At 36.4% G+C, this 20213-nt stretch overlaps 1 protein-coding gene and 1 non-coding gene across 2 annotated transcripts; both read right to left on the bottom strand.

Annotated features, from left to right (window-relative positions):
* Positions 1-8881: 8881 nt before the first annotated feature.
* LOC112733442 (uncharacterized) lies at positions 8882-11218 on the bottom strand. The gene has a single exon (XM_025782391.2). The coding sequence runs from the start codon at positions 10436-10438 to the stop codon at positions 9020-9022; it is 1419 nt and encodes a 472-aa protein (XP_025638176.2). The 5' UTR covers positions 10439-11218; the 3' UTR covers positions 8882-9019.
* Positions 11219-19817: 8599 nt separating this feature from the next.
* On the bottom strand, positions 19818-19921 carry LOC112739204 (small nucleolar RNA R71). The gene has a single exon (XR_003170141.1). It is a non-coding gene; the product is annotated as a small nucleolar RNA R71 (small nucleolar RNA).
* Positions 19922-20213: the final 292 nt, after the last annotated feature.

Here is a 20213-nt window from a genome sequence, read left to right as displayed (position 1 = left end):
TTCATTCCAAACCATCACAAACCATTACTAGGCACCATCAACATACAATTATCAATACGCAATCACCTTCTAATCTTTCAAGCCTAATCAACCCAATTGCAACTTATATAACATAAGCCATCAAAATATCCATTCACAACAACACCAATTATCTATCCAAACTCATCATTTCGACTACAATTCACATAACATGACACTTACACAACTTACCATAACTTACCAAATAGGGGATACCTTACCTTATCACGGCTTTCGACCTAATTTTCATATCAAAGCCTTAATAGGCAATTAATCACACATTATATCCAATCACAAATTATATTCAAACTGAAACATACTCATTTCTCAAATTCACACTATATCACAATAATTAGTCAATCATCAACCAACCATTTCCATTCAATCTTATCCTAGGGCTTTTAACTTAGTTTTTCACATAACTTTACATAATGCCAACCCAAAATCAAAATCCGTACTTTAATGGCGGCGGTTTTTAACCCTTGAATCCTTCACTTTCTGGCCAAGCCAAGCTTCAACAAAAGCTCCGCAACTACACCGAACACCCAATCATGTACCAAAACTACCAAACAAGCCAATCTACTCCATATAATCTAATTACATCAATTATTCAATAATTACACTAGGGTTTTTACTCAAAATTAGGGATAATGAAGGAATTGAGATTTCTTACCTTGTACCACTCAATCTTATGTCAAAACCTCGCTAGAGATTGTTCTTGAACTTCTCCTAAAGCATCAAAATCACAATATTTCAATATTCGCATACCCAAAATGCAAAAAAAAAAAAAAGAGAAATTTTGAAAATGATTCAAGGTTCTTGGGAGTACTTACTGCAAAAGAGTATAGAATCGAAGAGCACGACAAGAGCGATGCGTGACCGCAAATGGATCTTCGATCGGAGCTACGATTTGGAAGTTATGTGAATTTAAAGATTAAAGTGAATAGTGACTTAAAGATTTGCTCTTCACTCTCTTCTCTCCTTCATGTATATCTCTCTCTCAATAAGGGAGAATGTGTGTTGAATTTGCTACGTGTGGAGGGTAAATGAGTGTGGGCTTGGGCTTAGTGAGGCCCATTTGTGAATTTTTGTATGTTTAGCCCAACCTAGGGTCAAAATCTTTAAGATAAGTGTTTTAATTCGTATCTTAAATATTTTTATTTTTTCAATTATAAAAAATTTAAAATTCTTAACCATTTTCTCTCATAATCAATTTATTATTTATTTATTTATTATTTAACTAGATTTTACACAACACCTTATCATATGTTGAGTACTTGAAACGTATACCATGTATCTGCTCACTTAAGTATGGAATTGGTTGTTTTCTTTCTTTCTATCCATATTAATGGCTTCAAAACTTACCACAAAACCTGCAAAACCTTGAAAAACTGACATAAAAATACTAAACAATTCATTATTAGATATATGAGAAATTAAATATTCTTTGAACTTTAGTGACATTAATACACTCTTGTCTAAACTAGCATTTTTTAGATCTCTTTCATAAGTGTGTTTATTGTTTTGAATTTTTTCTCCTCATTGACTTTTCTTTCTCACTATGCTCTTTTTTTCTCTCCAAACTCACTCTTTGACTTAAATATTGACTCTTTTCACTCAAACACTCACTTTTTTCTCTCAAATTCTTTTCTTTTATCTCTTGTTTTACAAAGTGCTCACATCCTAAGGACTTTGAGAATTTTTGCACATTTGATTCCTCCAAGTACACATCTTCACGTATAGCATACTCAACAAATTTTTTTACAACTAGCCTTGAAGGAACATTAAAGATGGAATTAGAAGAACCATTTTTCTTATGTTGTTCTATATGATTCTTTTTGAAATCTGGAATTTTAAATTTTGTCTTATCTTCAAATTTTGTTCTTATAAAAACTCTTATAGAATTGGAGTCTGAAGAGAGTCAAGTCGCTAATAAATTGTTGTTTCTTCTCCACCTTAATGCTCAAATTTACTAAATTCTCTATTACTGCATAATAGTGCTATTCAACCTCATCTGCAATTTTTTCGGTTTAATCTTACCAAAAATTGTCCCATAAGAACCTTGGTACCCTTTTCAACATTAGCCTTGTTCTTCATATTCAACAACTCCTTGTGGTATTTTCTTACAGATTTTGAACTTTGTTTCAACTTACAATACTTTTCAAGAAACTCCTTGTAGTACGATGATGACACAAACTAGTTCCTCATATTTTTTCATCTTTTTCAGGTGCAAATTGGTCTTTTTTCGTACTTTCTTCTAGATCTTCCTATCTCATTCCACCAAATACGACTATCGTCAGAAAATTTGGGTTTACCAATCTAATCTTGTTTTTCTCTAAATGGTTACAACATGCAAAAATTAACTCTACCTTCTATTCCCATTCAAAATAAGATTTAACATTATTTCTTCCTTTAAAAGCAGGGATTCACATTTTGAAAATATTTTCTTCATATAAGATTCTTTCATCACCACTATTATCATCCTCAATTCTCATTGATTCTAATTTAGCACCATATAAAAAAATAATAAAGATGTTAGAATACTCTTCTCACGTGTAACACTTGATATTTGTGTTTGTACTCATTTTGTGGCGTTTTTTCTCTTTTGAGCTTACTATTCTTGTCTTTTTTCACTCTTAAATTACTTTAGATAAGTTACACTTTAAAAATCATGAAAAAATCGAGACCAAACTAAGATAATCTTAATATAAAAACTTTAAACTTGATAAAAAAAATTAGAATATATGATAAAGACACAAAATAAAGATAGACATTTTTCACATTGGTGAATTGAGGCTCTGCAACTAGCCTCTCATCTTATCTTCCTCTCGCTGAACCTTTTTCTCTTCTTTACTCTCAACCCAGCACACCCTGAGACCACAACCCAGCCCCAACCCTCCATCCGACACCACCGCCGTTATTACCACCGTCGCCTACCCCCTCTCTCTTCCCTCTGTTCTCTTTTTCTTCCCTCTTTCTCCATTTCTCCTGAATCCCCTGTATGCTACCCCTGTTCTCTGTGCAAAGCCCAATTCCGGCGAGAAACCCTGGTGCAACCCCAGCAGCGGCGGAGCTCTGTGCCGCTGCAACCATGCATCTGCTACCCCTCTCTTTCCATTCTTCTCCTTTCACCAACGCAGGTTCCATGCTTCCCCCTGCCCATGTGTTTTTTTGTTTATTTATTTTAACTGCTTTTTAATTTTGATTTTATTGTTTAGATTAGGCTTAGATTAATGGATTGATACTTTCTGGATTACAAAATATTTGATCGCTGAATTTTCTGGGTTGATTGCTGCTTAAATTGAGTTCAAAATTCCTGTTTACATATTGTGCACACCATATGCTCAATGAAATGCCTGAGTAAAACTTTTTGTTTAATTCTTATGTTTGGTCAGTATTTGTCTTAAATTTTGTTCTCTTTAGGCATTATAATTCAGAATTGTGCAGTTTTATGCTATTTTTAATGATGTTTGGATTGAATTTGACAAGGCACTTAATTATTATTTTTGTTTGAACACTAAATTGGTTTAAAATTTCAAGTTTGATCATGTGATTGGTGTAATTTAAGAATTGCATATCATGTTTAGTTAAGAGAATTGAATGAAACTACCTATTCATGTATGTTTTAAATATGAATGATCACATACATAGTCACTTGTTCTTTGATTTTTTTGAGCAATTCAACTTGATTTTCATCAAGTTTATCACATCTTTAAATGTTTCCCCAATTAAATATTTATTTGCTTTCTTGGCTCTAATTTGAATTTTAATTAATCCCTCTCTTGCTTTTATGCCAATTATCTATTTTTTCTGAGTTGTATTTTGATTTTTCTTTATCAGGATGCAATGTAAAGGCAAAGGAGCCGGCTTCATCATTGGCTCCCGCCGAAGTTCGTCCAAGTAATCAATCAGACATTATGGTAGACAATGAGAATGGTTCTTGTTCCTTAATAATGGTAGGTTTCTTTCATGTACAGTAGGCAATGCTCATAAAAGTTATAAAGTAGTTGTATTAATTGTTAAATACCTAATCTGACCATAAGACTTTCGTCAAAGGTGATGTGTGATTTTGCTTATTTTTCATGTTTGACAAAAGAATCACTTCTTTTGTCGAGGACAAGTTCCGAAGAGATGGCATTGATTTAAAAACTGGATCCATGGTTGTGAAGGTATCTGATAAATAAATTTTAACTAAAGAAATGAAAAATGGAGGAGAAATCACTACAATGCCATATGGAATGGCTGTCTGGTCAACTGGCATTGGGACTCGTCCATTTATCAATGAGGGTGTTGAATGATGTGGGAGAGCTCAATAACAACAAGTTGCATAGGGATTGAGATACATTATGTATTATACTTTAAGCCATTTAAACGAAGGCGGATGTTCATTTAACTATAATTACGGATGGTTATTTCCATTCTAAAGTGGATGGTTATTTTGTAGTATGAGTTATTAATGGGCAGATTTATATGAAACTGATATTTTGTGTTTGTTTGATTGCTTTTGGTTTAACCAGTTACCGTTTGAGAGGCTCTAAATGTTGAATTCGCTAGGTAACCAGATAGTTATTTTGTAATGACCTTGGTGTGGCATGTATAATTAGTTACAAGTATTTTAATCTGGATGTTCGATTCAATAGGATAGTTGATGGTTATTTCTATTGGTACGCAGATGGTTATTTTGTAATGGCCTTGGTGTGGTGTGTATAATTAGTTACAAGTATTTTGTTCTGGATGTTCGCTTCATCAAGGTAGCGGATGGTTATTTCTTCTGGTATGCAGATGGTTATTTTGAATAGGCTGGGTGTATTGTGTTTAATTAGTTACAAGTATTTTAATCTGGATGTTCGATTCATTAGGGTAGCGTATGATTATTTCTATTGGTACCCAAATGGTTATTTCGAATAGTCTAGGTGTAATGTGTGTGATTAGTTATAAGTATTTTAATCTGGATGTTCGATTCAATAGAATAGCGGATGGTTATTTCTATTGGTACCCAGATGCTTATTTTGAATAGTCTGGGTGTAGTGTGTTTGATTAGTTCCAAGTATTATAATCTAGATGTTCGATTCAATAGGGTAGTGAATGATTATTTCTATAGTTATCCATATGGTTATTCTAAATAGTTTGGGTGTGGTGGTGTGATTAGTTACGAGTATTTTAATCTAATCATGATATGGGATTAGATATCATGTGATCATTATTTGTTCATTATTTAATTAAATAGTGTAGTTGACATCATCATGAACGCGACATAATAAATAACTTGGGGAATTCACACCCTGAAACTTAGTAATGTGAAATATGAAACTAATGAAAGCACAAATCTCCCAGAACCTATGTTATTTCTTCATACTTATCACCAAACATAGAAAAGCAAAATACCATGTGATCTTAGTTTCCTATATGAGATAACTTCATCCAATGGGCTAACTTGTCATACCAGAGTTCCTCACTTCGGCATTCATATTATCATATACAATGTTTAATATGTAAACCATGTAAGTAGACCAATCATTTCTTATGGTTTATATTATTTATTGCGAATTCAACATTTACAACAATAGAAAAGGTCAATAAAAGAAAATAAATAAATTACAAGATGATGTTTCCTATACATAAATAGAATTTGACATATTCATCTTTTTGGGTAAATTACACTTAAGAATATAAGGTTACATTCTGTACATAAAATAGTAGTGATAACACTAATAAATTAAGAATCAGCACTTAGGCATCGATTTTTTAGAGCACTCCCCAATTTTACAATTTAATTTGAATAGTTGGACTTGTAATAAGCAAGTTTTTAAGGCTGTCCACAGGAACTCTTGTTCCCCATATATTCATTGATTTCAACTTGGAGTATTTATCAACTAAGGCAAAAAGACCACTCATAGTTACTTGACGGCAGCTCCACAGAACAATATTCTGGACAAGAAGCAATCATGTATGACAAGAATCAAGAGTTAACAAAATAAGCAAGTACTCATGTGTAGAAAAAGCATATTATAGTTTCAGCTGTGAATAAAAATCTAACAAACAAACCCGGCCCAGCTCGAAAAATATATATACAGATAGGTGTTGCCACATTACAATTTGGGTTGCAGATTATTCTGAAACTAAACAAATGAAACCACGTAAACCATATTTTTACAAAATCAAACATACATAACGTGTAAATTGAATAACAATTCACATTTGAAACAAAGGTAGGATAACTAAACACTTTTGTGAATATCTAATAAGTAAAAATACAGATAGCCTTTCATTGACCTAAGAACGCTGCGAACAGGGAGACGGAACACCAGCAGGACCAGGCCTTCAGCCGGGATGCGGGCAGCGATGGGCGAGGGACCCAGTGCGAGGAACGCAGGTGGGAATGGGGTGTCTCCTACACGACGAAGATTGCTCGATGGCTGCTCGAGGAAGGCGCCATGGATGACGCCAGCAGCGGAGATGCGTGACGACTGAAGGAGAAATGACTGTTCACGTTGCAGAAGATCTATGGCGGTGATTACTCTTCTCAGTGAATTCACGTACAATTTTGGGGGTGGGGGAAATGGTTTGACTGCTAGGTCAAAAAGGGGTAGCTATTTAGGATTGGTAAAAGTTGGGATGGTTAAAATTGGGATTTGGGAGAAAAATAAGGTGGAGGGTCTTTTAATTAAAATGTGTCACTTTTAAGGCCCGTTGTTCATGTTGGTCAGATAAGTCATCGGTTACCTAAAGTTTCCCTTCTAGTAGGGGTGTACATGGGCTGGGCCACACCGGGTTTTAGCTTGACCCAGACCCGACCCAAAATATAGACCGGGCCTAATTTTTAGACCCTAACCCGATCCTAGATCCGACGAAACCTATGCACTTTCGGGCCGGGTGAAAACCCGGTAAAAACCGGGAGAAAACCGGGTCTTTAGCATGTAAAAATCACCTAATCTCCAACCATTATTTCACAATTCACATAGTAAAATTCACTTAAAAAAATATAACAAGAACCAACCCTTCTCTAAAATTAAAGCATAACCATAATCAATATTAATATTGTCTAATAACACCAAATATTTAAATCAATACAAATAACACAATATTATGCATTAGTCTAAAGTCTTATGCATTTTAAACATAATTAACTTATAATCTTATAATGACTAATAACACAAAATATTAAGGTTTACAATATTTAAATTCCACATAAGAATAGCCATCATCCATCACTAATAACACAAAATATTAATTGTGTATGATAACCGGGACACTGGGCCGAGTTCGGGTGACCCGAGCTATGGCCCGGACCCGACCCGAAATAATGATTGGGTCTATTTTTGAGACCCTTACCCGGCCCTAGACCCAATAAAATCATACTAAATTAGCCCCTAAAGTGTTCGGGGTCGGGCCAGGTCTTCGAGTTGAGCCGGACCATGTACAACCCTACCTTCTAGAATATATCAGATGCATAAATCGAGGATTTGCTGATGTGAAAATTCTATAAAAGTTTAGCATGTAGCCCTTAATTACGATGTCCAGCCTCCATTTCCATAGTCTAGTTTTCATATTCTGTTTCGTTTGCAATGCGGCTCAATTTTATCGAAATGGAACCTATACATGTGCTTTTCTTGGATATGGAAGCATGGGGACTAGATGTATATGTGGGACAGCTTTTTGTCAGTGTCACAGAGAAGAACTCGGACCGTGCGTTTTCTTTGTTTATAAATTTTGCCTATCAAATCGCACGGTCCGATTTGTATGCTAATGAGAAATAAAATTTGGGGTGCTATAAATCGGACCCTCCGTATTACCTTAATGTGGTTTTTAATATGCAATGTAGTACAAGTCGCATGGTCCGAGTTCCATGCTTTGATTTTGAAAAGAACTCGGACCCTCCGTTTTGAGTACAGATAGAAATTGTTTTGGTGAACTGAGAGCTGAAATCACATGGTGAATGAAATCGGACTGTCCGTGTGGATAGTGTCAACTCGCAGGGTCCGAGTTGTTCCCTCCTAACACCACAAACATGTTAAGCACACCCCTTCCCCATAATGGAGTCCAGCACGTACTCTAGCGCCATATGTAAATTAAAAAGCGTTGCAATGCTGGCTACACTTTTCATGCAAGAACGAAAGTCGAATTCTTGTCCCCAAGATATAACCATTTCGTCATGGATTTAATTTTTGAATATTCTTCGTCAGCACTATAGCCTTGAAATGATTCGTTCAGTTCAGCATAGAGCACAACACTATAACCTTAAAATGATTCGTTCAATTCAGCACAGAGCATCATTAGAAGCTAGAACTAAACCCTCATTTGGTAAACGTAGTTTTTCTTTTTGTGTTTATTATGGTGTCTAAAAATATTGCTTAATTACTAAAATAAATAAATAATTAATCTTAAATTTAAAAATATAAAATTAAAAAATTTTAAATATTTTAAAATTACTATAAAAAGTACTGTATTCTGTACATTATTGAACCTTCAGTCTGTTGTGACCAAACTTCTGTGACAATTTTATTAACATCCTCTAACACCATCTCTCAGGTCACACCAGTACACCACCTCCGGGTAGCTAACACTCACTCTCTAAGTGATAGACAGTGGCATTTGAATGAGTACTTATCCATTCTCTAGAGACTAATCCTCCAATCCAACCTTTCCCTCATTAGTTTCCCATCATAATATCTATCACCCTAAGTAAACTGAGTACCAATAAAGCCCAGGTAAAAAAAACTACAATATTCAATAAATTAGCAAAAGAGAGACAGAATTTGGTGTCGTGGTTCTATCTCCATGGTTTTTGGCGAATGATTTGAAAAGCAATATTCTTAGGAAGGAGGTGGAAAAAAAAATTACAAAAATCACAGAATGACAAAAATGGCAGAGAAAGGAGAAGAGAGAAAGTTTTGCAATAATATACAGAGCATAACAATTACATTATTTTGTTGACGTAGAGAGATTGGAAAAAGAAAAGAAAAGAAAAGAAAAGAAATCAAAGGAAAAGAAAAAATTGAGATCAAAATCCAACCCCCGCTGCGCCGCCAACTCCAACCGGTGCCGGAGGAGGTGGCTCCGTCAGCTTCCTATTGTTCCATGAACACGCTTCCGGAGCTAGCTTAGCCGCTGACCTTCTCGGCTCCGACTTGCACCGCTTTAGAGCCGAACCTTCTCCTGCATTTGTCCCTACCGCCGACGCCACGGCGGCGGCCGGAAACGAGAACGATGACCTCCCCGGTTGCACCTGCTGCGGCTGAACAGCCGCCGTCGGCGGAGGCGGCGGCTTGTTGTCCACGGCGGCCATCCGCTTCTTGTGTTGACGATCTCCTCCACTGGATTTCGCCGCTGGCCTCGGCGGCAGCCACCGTACGAAGTCGGCGGTGCAGATCCACGTCTCCCTGGAAACCTCCATTGACAGCTTCGGTTCGCACATCATCAAAAGCAAGCATTCTGGTAATGCTCCACTTTCTCTCTCCTTTGACCTATTTTCTTCTTCCATGGGTTTCTCCTCTGAAGTCATTTTCACTGAAGGTGCAGAGTGTGCAGTAGTTGAAGAAAGCTCAGATCTCTGTGCGACGTCGTTTTCCTCACCATAATTAGTCACTTCTCCAATAGCTTCCTCTTCTTTTTCAACATCTCCTTTCGCTTCTTCGATAACCACTTGATTGCCTTCATTATTTGCTGCCTCTGTTTCTTCTTTACTAACAAAAGCAAGTGTACTTTTTCCACTCTCATCATGAATCGCAACATTGTAATTGTTTTCCACTTCCTTGTTAGAGTCCTCTTCCATTTGCACTTGGGCCTCTTCAGCTTCTCTATCTTCTTGTGTTGCCTGAACACTTGGCTCCCAAAACCTGTTAGCGAGGGCAGCCATTTTGACAGGGTCAGATCTGCACCTCATCAACAACAGAGCATTCTTTGGAGGGATGCATATGCTAACTCTAGCTTTCTCTTCCTCCTCACTCTTGAGATTGTCTATATCGATGTCAATGTCTTCAAACACGTGCCTCCTCCTTCTGTTGCTTCTCTCAGGGCTGTTATTGTTGTCTCCTTGGGTTTCATCTTCTTCACTACCTCCCATTATAAGTTCAATCTCCCTTCCCTTATGGGGATCACTCCCTTCTTGAAGAGTCACCAGCCAACTTCCAACTGCTGTCCCTTCTTCTTCTGCCTTGGCCGAATGTTTTTCCCTTCCGCAAGAAGACCTGCAACTGAAGAAGCAGCTGAATTCAGAACCAAACGCTCTCAGAGCTTCGCATATTGCTGAAGGAACATGAACCCATCGTTGGTTCCGTTGAGACAAACACTCCTGCTGTAAGCTCTGGCTTCTTTGTGATTTCTGTCGGTTGAGATCTCCACCGTGAAAGCTTTGTTCGCCTCTGCTCCTGAAGCTCGCTTCTCCTCCTCCGCCTCCTCTTCTCTTAGATCTCCCTCTCATCTTCTTCCCCTGTTTCAACACTCTCACTTGTCCAATGCATGTGACCTTCGGGGTTTACGTATCCCGGTCCTCGCTTTCTACCACCGGATCGGAACATCGCTGGGTTCGGTGAGGCCTGGCTGCCGCCGCCACCACCTTTTGTGCTGCCCCTGCTTGCTAGCTTTCTCGTTAAGTGAGGTGCGTCTTTGCTATGGCTTGGGCTGAGAATGGATTTTGAAGAGAGCTTCATAGATTTGGAATAAAATGATGAGAGGAGAATGGAGATAGATGATGTGATCCGGTTTCGGGTGCTGTATTTTGATTCTTGAAGCTACTTGTGGTGCATTGGGGTATGGGTGGGGTTCTCTATGGCCATTGTGGTTTTCTTCTTGGCTTTCTAGTTTCAACGAATGCAGTCAACTATGAAATGTGGACATTGAAAGTGGAGTGCGTGAATGAGAGACGGGAACGAGTTTTGTTGGGGGATCCTAAGCTCGCTAGCTAGGTCATCACTCACTCAGTCAATAAGGCTTTGAACAGAAAAGAAAACTGACAAATGAATGAAAGCCTTTGCTTAGTTGTAGGGTACAGATTGTAGGGCATCATTTGATAGAGAGAGAGAGAGAGTGATGAGAGAACAGCTGAATGGAACATGACAAAATACTGTCTGTTGTTTTTTATTTTAAAATTTTGAAACTCGACTGTAAAATATATCACTGTATCAGTGCATTAACGTGTTGTGTCTCCTTTGTGTCTCTCAACGTTTTCATGTTCAAAGTATATTAATCAAAGAAGATACATGTTCATGTGCAAAAATCATTTTCATTTTCCAATGCAACTTAAACTAAGGAGAGGGAGAAAGAAAAGAATTGGACTAATGCTTGCTCTAAACATCACAAGAGAAGTCATGAATTATTTTAGTCTAAGGTTTTTTACAAATTAAATGTGTTAAATTAATTATTTAACATAAGTTAAATTAGTTTCTTAAGAAACTAAAAAAAAAACTAATTTAACTTATATTTTTCAGTTATAAGAATTATTTTGATAAATGCAAACTTATAGACATCAAATAGTTTACTCATATAATAACCTAGAAAAATTCTATTTAAATACAGCACACTAACAAAAATATGTTTCTTTTTTTGTATGTGTAATTTAATGTGGTTGTAATTTTTAAAAACTTCATGCCAAAATATATATGTACGAAGAAAGTAGGGTCTGGGAACTGCTTACTGGTCATCACAGCTGGTAAATAATTGTTTGCATGTCAAATAACAATAATACCCTTGCTTTAGAGCAACGATGATACATATGCTTGACATTCAAGTATCCAAATCCCGAAGTTCATCTTTCGTGTCTGCACAAAAGAAAGGATCATGCACCAGTGTGCACGAGTCCTATGCAGAGCATCAGATATTCAGATCAGTACTGTTCTACTGCCAGAACCAGAAGGAGAGTGGAGGTAAATTATAGATAATAAATTACTTTTTTTTTACCATAAAAATTGAAAATATTAATAAAATTATCTATAAAACAATAAAATTTATCTTGTATTTATAAAAAATAGATTCTTACTCAAATATTAAATTTACATTGACTATTTTAAAAATTTTGCTTTTTAATTTTCATATTAGGACTATAATAATATTGAGTAAATATCTTTTTTGGCTCTGTCTTTTTTAAAAATTGATAAGCCGCCTCTCAACGTTTAAAAAAATGATAAATCGGCTCCTATTTATTTCTTCCGTTAGCTACATCGACCCTTTCGTTAGACAAATTGACCCTTGTCTATTTCTTCCGTTAGACACATCGACCATTCTGTGGTCGATTTGTCTAACGAAAGAAATAGATAGGAAGTGAAAAGTACAATACCTAAGAGTTAGGAGCTTTGAATAAAGGGGTAAGCAAAACAAAATAGAAATTGCCAAAACATAAGTAAAAGATTAATGCAAATCCTGTTTTCTCCAATCAACTTCTAAGAGGGACAATACAAGTTAATATGCAAAAGTGGAGAATATATATACATATATATAAACTAAGTACAAAATGCAATTTTCCAAAAGTAAAGCTTTGCTTCCAAAAGAGCATCCAGCACGCTCAGCGAGGTGCATCACGCCTTGTATCTGAAAAACAACAAATTTTCGAGACGGGTGAGAACCAAAAGGTTTCCAGTAAGGTAAAAGTTTTAAATAGAGATAATGTAAATGTTACACGAACCCATTAGACAATCCTAAACTCCGATGACCCAGATCCAAACCTAGAGTTCTTACTAAACCAGAAAAATGGCAAGCTACTTAAGGAATTCTAGTCTATCTCTTCATTCACAGTTTTTTGCAAACCTCCCAAACACCACTTTAGGAACAACCCTCAGCGTCACCTCCACCAATATAAGAGATCCCTCAAATTTCAAACACAAACAAAGCAATACAAAGAATACACAAGTAAAGAAAACAGATAAAGCATTTAAGTCAAGTAGCATATAGATACAGTCAATCAATAAGGCAAACCAAAACACAAGGTACACACTCAATCAAAACATAAAAATGCAAATAATGCATGTCTGTCCTATGGCCAATGAGCTCATCTGTCGGTTATACATCCAAACTCCACATGTCCAATAGCAAACCCTAGACAGTCCCTGCGTGCGCGCATCCCCAAGCTCATACTCTTATTCATATTTGTTTATCAATAGCATTGGAAAAATCATCTGAAAAGGTATAAGTGTCCGGCTACATCTTGCGATGGAAGGTCAACAGAATCTCAAATCTCAACATGGAACCAGTGGGAGCGAACCACTGCATCTACCTAGGGAGACTGATGACTCAGATATTTTAATTCATATATCATTTGGATCTTTAATCACAATTCATCATAATCATTATCGTCATCAATCATACATCTACATCTCAAACATTCATAGTTATACATATGAACATCATCTCCATCCTCATCATCTCATTCAACAATATCAACTCATATCAATTTAACTCTAACAACATGTTCGCACTTATTCCAAACCCTAAAATCTAGCTATTAGACCTTAAACAGGGGTTACAGAAGTTCACAAGCTTGTCGGGAAGCCTAAATAGTTAAAAATAGGGTTTTAATATGAAAACAGGGCATCGTGTGTATGCATCATACTGTGCGTACGCACGCATCAGAAACGTTTCCCAGCTTGTGTGTACGCATGACCAGTTGTGCGTTCGCACAAATTGTAAAATCCCATTCATCCATATGCGTCATCCTTATGCGTACGCATGATCGTTGACACTCGTTTTGGTCTGTATGTGCGCATGATAGTGTGCGTGGGCACACATACTATAATTTCTGATTTTCTGCAACATCTCATATTTCAAATTTTTGTACCCAACTTTAAACTCTCATAACTTTTTTTTCTACAAAACTCCGTTTTTAATTTAAGACAATTTTTACCTAATTTCAAACTTTGAGCGCCAAATTATGGCCCGTCAAAGTTGGTTAAAATTCTATTTTTTTACCAAATTTACCTAAACACGCATTTTGACCAATTTCTCAATTCCATTCAATTCAAACCACTTACTTGCCATTTCTAACCCTTCCAAATATTTAATCATTCACTTTTAACTATTCCAAACACACCAAACCTACCCAAACTAATTCCAATTCATTTATCATATCTCACCAACTATATCTAATTCCATAAAATCAAGTCATACATATCTATACACATATATACTCAACTAATCACAACAACATCCAAATTCATTCAATCCTATCCTAGGGGCAATTAGCCAATGCAATCATATAATTTTACATAATGCCTACTTGAAACTAAAACCCGTACCTCAATGACGATGGTTTTTCCCCAACTTGAATTTCTTCTGGCAAACCCAACGTCTGTCAAAGCCTCACCACTTTGATTCTGCAACTCAACTATGCACCAAACCACGCCAAGTAAGTTCCAATCAAGCTATTCAATCTAATATTTCACCAATTTCATACATAATCACAATCCTCAATACCTAACCTTCATGAAATTGAAAAATTCAAAGAGGATAAGAGTTCCTCACCTTTACTCACTGATCATATGGATGAAATTCAACAATAGCTCATACTAGATCACCCTTAAACCATAAAAATTACAAAATTTCTTAATACCCCAAACCAAAATCATAGAATTGGATAGAAGGAAGATCTGGGTGATAAATTTCAAGTTTTTTACTATATTATTTGAATAGATTTGAAGAAGATTCTGAGACGAACGCGTGGCCATAAACGGCTCGTCAATCAGAGTTCCAGATCAAAAGTTATGATCAATTAAAATTGAAAGTGAATAGTGTAACTTAGGTTTTCTCTTTTCTCTCTTCTTCACGGTGTTCTCTAAGGAAGGGGGAAGGGATGCTGAAATTGGTGAGTTTGGAGTGTTATGTATATGTGGGCTTGGCTCCACTTGAACTCGGTTCACTTGTTTTAGCCCGTTGGCCTAATTTTGAGTCAAAATATTTTAAATTAGTATTTTAATTTGTATCCTAAATATTTTTACTTTTTTGAACTATAAAATATGATTTTCTAATCTCTTTGGCTCATAATTAATCTATTAATTAATTATTTATTAATTAACCGGAGTTTACAACAAAACTTCATTACTGCAAGCCACGACTGAGCTAATAGAATCTCGTCAATCAGAGATAAGGCCCATACCATCCCATGTCACCACATGTTGCGCAGATTACTAAGAAAATAATGTCACACATCAGAAGTTTCTCCCTTGACAATGACAAATGTAATAGGCACTATATTGTTGTTTTCATCCTGTGAAACTGCCACCAATAGACAACCCTTATATTTTCTACATAAATGAGTCTCGTCTACCTGTACAACTGGTTCGCAGTGCCTGAATGCTCTAATGCAAGGACAATAACTTCAAAAGACCCGATGTAACACTCAAATATCAGGAACCAAGTCATCCCCCTGGTATGTAGGCATGATTTTAAGGTAGACAGCTACTGATGGCTCCATGTGACACATGACTTCAAACCATCTAGCCAAACATTCATAGGAAGCTTCCCAATCTCCGAAAATTTTTTCTACTGACTTCTGCTTTGCCAACCATACTTTGTGATAATTTATGGTGTAATTAAACTTTGACTGAACTTCAGCAATGACAGATTTTACCTTTATGAATGGGTCAGCCTCTACCAATGATTTAATTACTTCTGCAATTGTCATGAAATCCAACTTTGAATGATCTTGAGAAATACTGTATAAAGAACCTAATAATAATCGATATCTAAAGAAATAACAGTAATTTTATTTTTATTCTACAAATATAGTTAGATAGCACTAATTGTATAAAGAACCTAATAATAATCATACTATGTTACGCCAAATTTCATTGTTTATATTATAAATCTAATATATAATTATCTAAACTACATACCTGCATTCAAGTATTGAGAAAATTTTGGTGCATGCATATTCTCCAGATCTAATACATGCATAAAAGATGGCTCTTCGAATGGATGCTGGTTTACTAGTGTATTTGCCATTTCTATCACATCTGTCCCTATGGTGTCATCACCTTCATTATCGTCTTCATTTGGATCAACAACCTCATAATTGCTTTCGAACTCATCTTCACTGTCACTATTGTAATCTTTCCATTCAATATTTCGATCGGTTTCAGATTTTTGGAACTCAATGTATAGCTCGATAAATGACACTTGTGATCGAGTTTCGTAATAGGCTGAAAACATCTCTTGCATGCTCACTTCATAGGTAACATAATTCATTTGAAAATGAACGAACCCACCAAACACTAATACAGGATGCCGATACAAAATTCTTGATACTGTCTTTGATATATGTGGATCTATTCTTTCACAAATAACATTTTTTAGTTCTTCAAATAGTAATGTAAAAGGAACAATATAATCACATAGATTTTCTTATATAAATTTTACTTCCTAAGGTGTTTGTAATTTTAATATAATTCTATCCTCTATTTTTTTAAAATAATGTCTCTCTTCTCAACAAATGTTCATGTTGACAAAAGTAAAGAAGGAACAAAGTGAAATCAGTAAAGAACGATGAAGAAGAAGAAGAAGACAAGTTGAAGAAGATAAAATTTGCGCAAGTGTTTGGCGGAGTGTGTATATATATATATATATATTATAAATAACCCTTAGATTTGAATTTTCATAAATTAATTTTTTTTAATTTACAAAATTGACGCATCGAGTTAGGTTTTTTGATTTTTTTTTTCCTCAAAACTAACCCACCGATTTGCTCCAAGTAAAAAAGAAATTTTGACACACACAAATCAGAGGCTCTAATTTATGAACTGATGCCAGGGCATTTTGGCCAGTTTCACTGACCTTTTTCTTTACTCTTTTAGGATAGTTTCATGCATTTTCTTAGTAAATAAGCAAGTTTTGGGTAAATATACACTTACATCTTGATTCAAGCAAACATTGTGAACTTTACATGATTTCATGAAAATTATGCATTAATTGAATGATAATATGGATGATGAATGATCTCATGACTTGAAACAAAGCTTTGATGCACCTTGTTTGTTTGATTTCAGGACAAAGGAAGCAAAGAAGAGCCACGTTAGTCTCACTAACATGACCATTAACGTGAAAAGGGAGCAAGCTTGCAACGTTAGTGGAAAAATTTACCACCAATAACGCCCTCGAATGCCATCATAGCCTACGTTAGTTGCCACGTTAGTTACACTAACGTGGGAACTAACGTGGAAGAAAGGGGGAGCTCCAACGTTAGTGGTGAAAGTGAACACCACTAACGCCACACTAAGCACGTTAAGAGCCACGTTAATCCAATTAACGTGGACTCTAACGTGAGGTAAAGAAGAGGTCGCAAGCGTTAGTGACACTTACCTTTGTCACTAACGCTAGGCCAAGCTTGTATTGCCTACGTTAGTGGTCACGTTAAGACCACTAACGTGAAGGGTAACGAGGAGCAATGAATTATAATTTATAGGCCAACGTTAGTGACACTCACCTTTGTCACTAACGTTGGAGATGGCAAGCATACCCACGTTAGTTATACTAACGTGGAGAACTAACGTGGGAAAGAGGGGCACTTTGAAACGTTAGTGACAAAGGTGAGTGTCACTAACGCTCTCGAAGCTTGGGCATACCCACGTTAAGGGCCACGTTAGTTACATTAATGTGGACCATTAACGTGGAAGAAAGGGATAAGAAGCAACGTTATTGGTAAAGGTGAGTGCCAATAACGTTTGCGAAGGGCTAAGAGGCCACGTTAGTACCACTAACGTTGAAGTTAACGTTGATCAAATAGTTTGGAACGTTAGTGACAAAGTTATCATCACTAATGCTCTCGAATCCAATTTTACACTTAACGTTAACGCCACTAACGTCCTAACTAACTTCCCATCATGCCTAACTCACACTTTCTTTGCAAGCAAAGCTGAGCCCACTAGAGACTGTAACTGTTTCAACTAAAGATCAAAGGCCCATATCCAAGACTTGAAGAGCTAACTAGAAGATCTGAAGAGTAGTATATATAGGGATAGTTTTGAATTGAAAAAGAGGAGAGATCTGGAACTTGAGAACTATACTCTGTATATTTGACTCTGCAACTTCTAGTTTATAATTTCATAATGTATTTTTCATTTTTGCTTTCCATTTTCAGAGCTATGAACAACTAAACCCCTTTTCATTCGGTTAGGGAGCTCTGTTGTAATTTGATGGATCAATAATAGTTTTCATTATTCTTCTTCTTTCTTTTCTCTTGATTTTACTAGAAAGCTTTCGTTCTTCATTCAATTGGTTAGCTATCTTGGAAGAGAAGCTCTCCATAATTGGATCTCCTCGGAACCTTGGAAGAGGAATGAGGAGATCATGCTAGAAATGCTTTCTCATGCTGGACCGAATTGGGGTTTAGATGGATATAGTGACATATAATCCTACCAACACTTTGATTTGGGAATGCATGTGGTATAATCAGTGACCAAACTTCATCTCTTCCCATGAGCAATTAAATCAAGGAATTGGTTAATTGTTCAAGCTTAGAGATATTTGGTTTCCAAAGAATTTGAATCCAATCACTTAAGATTGCCAAGGAGATCAATGAATGCATTGATTGAAGAAGAGATGAAAATGAACTTGATCCGGAGAATGCAACATCTCTTAAACCCAATGAATCCCCTATTCCTGATCTTACCCATTATCTTTAATTTCTGTCATTTACTTTTCTGCTCATCTCCCCAAATCCCCATTTAAGATTCTACAATTTACTTTATGCCATTTACATTCTGCCATTTATTTCCAGCATTTACATTTTCCGTTATTTACTTTCCCGCCATTTAATTTCCTGCAATTCCTCAATTCAATTTCTGCTTAGCTCAACTAGAACATTCCTCTAACTAAAGTTGCTTGACCAATCAATCCCTGTGGGATTCGACCTCACTCTATTGTGAGTTTTTACTTGACGATAATTTGGTATACTTGCCGAGGGAAATTTGTTGAGAGACAAGTTTCCGTGCATCAAGTTTATGGCGCCGTTGCCGGGGATTGATTTTGTATCGACAACGATTAAGTTGGAGGATAACTAGATTGAGCATTTTTCTTTTGTTTTGTTTAATTCCATTTGAGTGATTTACTTTCAGTTTTAGCTATTTTCTTTCCTTTACCCTTTACCCGCTTGTTGTGTTTTCTTCATTGTTTACAATTCAGTTCACTAACCCACTAACTGTTTGATATATTGCATCACTCACACTAACATCTATTCTAACAAGAGTAATCTCTTCATTCATCTTCTTCTTGCTTTTTACTTTGTTGGTTGCATGACAGGTAGAAGAAGTGGGGCTTCAACTTCCTTTGATTCTAAACCTGAGAGGACATTCCTTAGATTAAGGAGGGAAGCAAGAGGAAAGAGAGTCGTTGGTGCTGAGGAAGAGGAAGAATATTTTGAACCAGACATGGAGGAGAATATGGAGAACCATCATGAAGAAGAAGCTCACAACCATGCCAGGGAAGGCCCAGTAAACCATGCTGGGCAAGAGAGAAGAGTTCTAGGCTCTTACATCAATCCAAACCCAGGAAACTGTGGAAGTAGCATCCAAAAGCCAACCATACATGCCAATAACTTTGAACTAAAACCCCAGCTCCTCACCTTAGTCCAGAACAACTGTGCATTCGGAGGAAGTGCCCAAGAAGACCCCAATCAACACCTCACCACCTTCCTAAGGATATGTGATACTGTGAAGTCTAATGGTGTTCACCCTGACACTTATAGACTGCTTCTGTTTCCCTTTTCACTCAAGGATAAAGCATCTAAATGGCTGGAATCCTTTTCGAAGGAGAGTTTAACAACCTGGAAAGAGGTAGTAAACAAATTCTTGGCGAGATTCTACCCTCCTCAAAGAATCAACAGGTTGAGAGCTGAGGTACAAACCTTCAGGCAACAAGATGGTGAAACTCTCTATGAAGCATGGGAGAGGTTTAAGGACTTAACAAGAAGGTGCCCGCCAGACATGTTCAATGAATGGGTGCAGTTGCACATCTTCTATGAGGGTCTTTCTTATGAATCAAAGAAGAAAGTGGACCACTCATCCGGGAGATCTCTGAACAAGAAGAAGACTATTGAAGAAGCCATAGATGTCATCGAAATTGTAGCAGAGAATGACTACTTCTATGCTTCTGAAAAGGGCAATACTCGAGGAGTAATGGAGCTGAACAACATGGACGCGCTGCTGGCTCAAAACAAGATGATCACCAAGCAGCTAGCTGACCTTACTAAGAAGATGGAAAGAAACCAAGTTACAGCA

This window comes from Arachis hypogaea, chromosome 13 (genome assembly GCF_003086295.3).
Source record: "Arachis hypogaea cultivar Tifrunner chromosome 13, arahy.Tifrunner.gnm2.J5K5, whole genome shotgun sequence".
Classification (NCBI taxonomy): Eukaryota; Viridiplantae; Streptophyta; class Magnoliopsida; order Fabales; family Fabaceae; genus Arachis; species Arachis hypogaea.
This window is presented reverse-complemented; position numbering and strand designations above follow the sequence as displayed.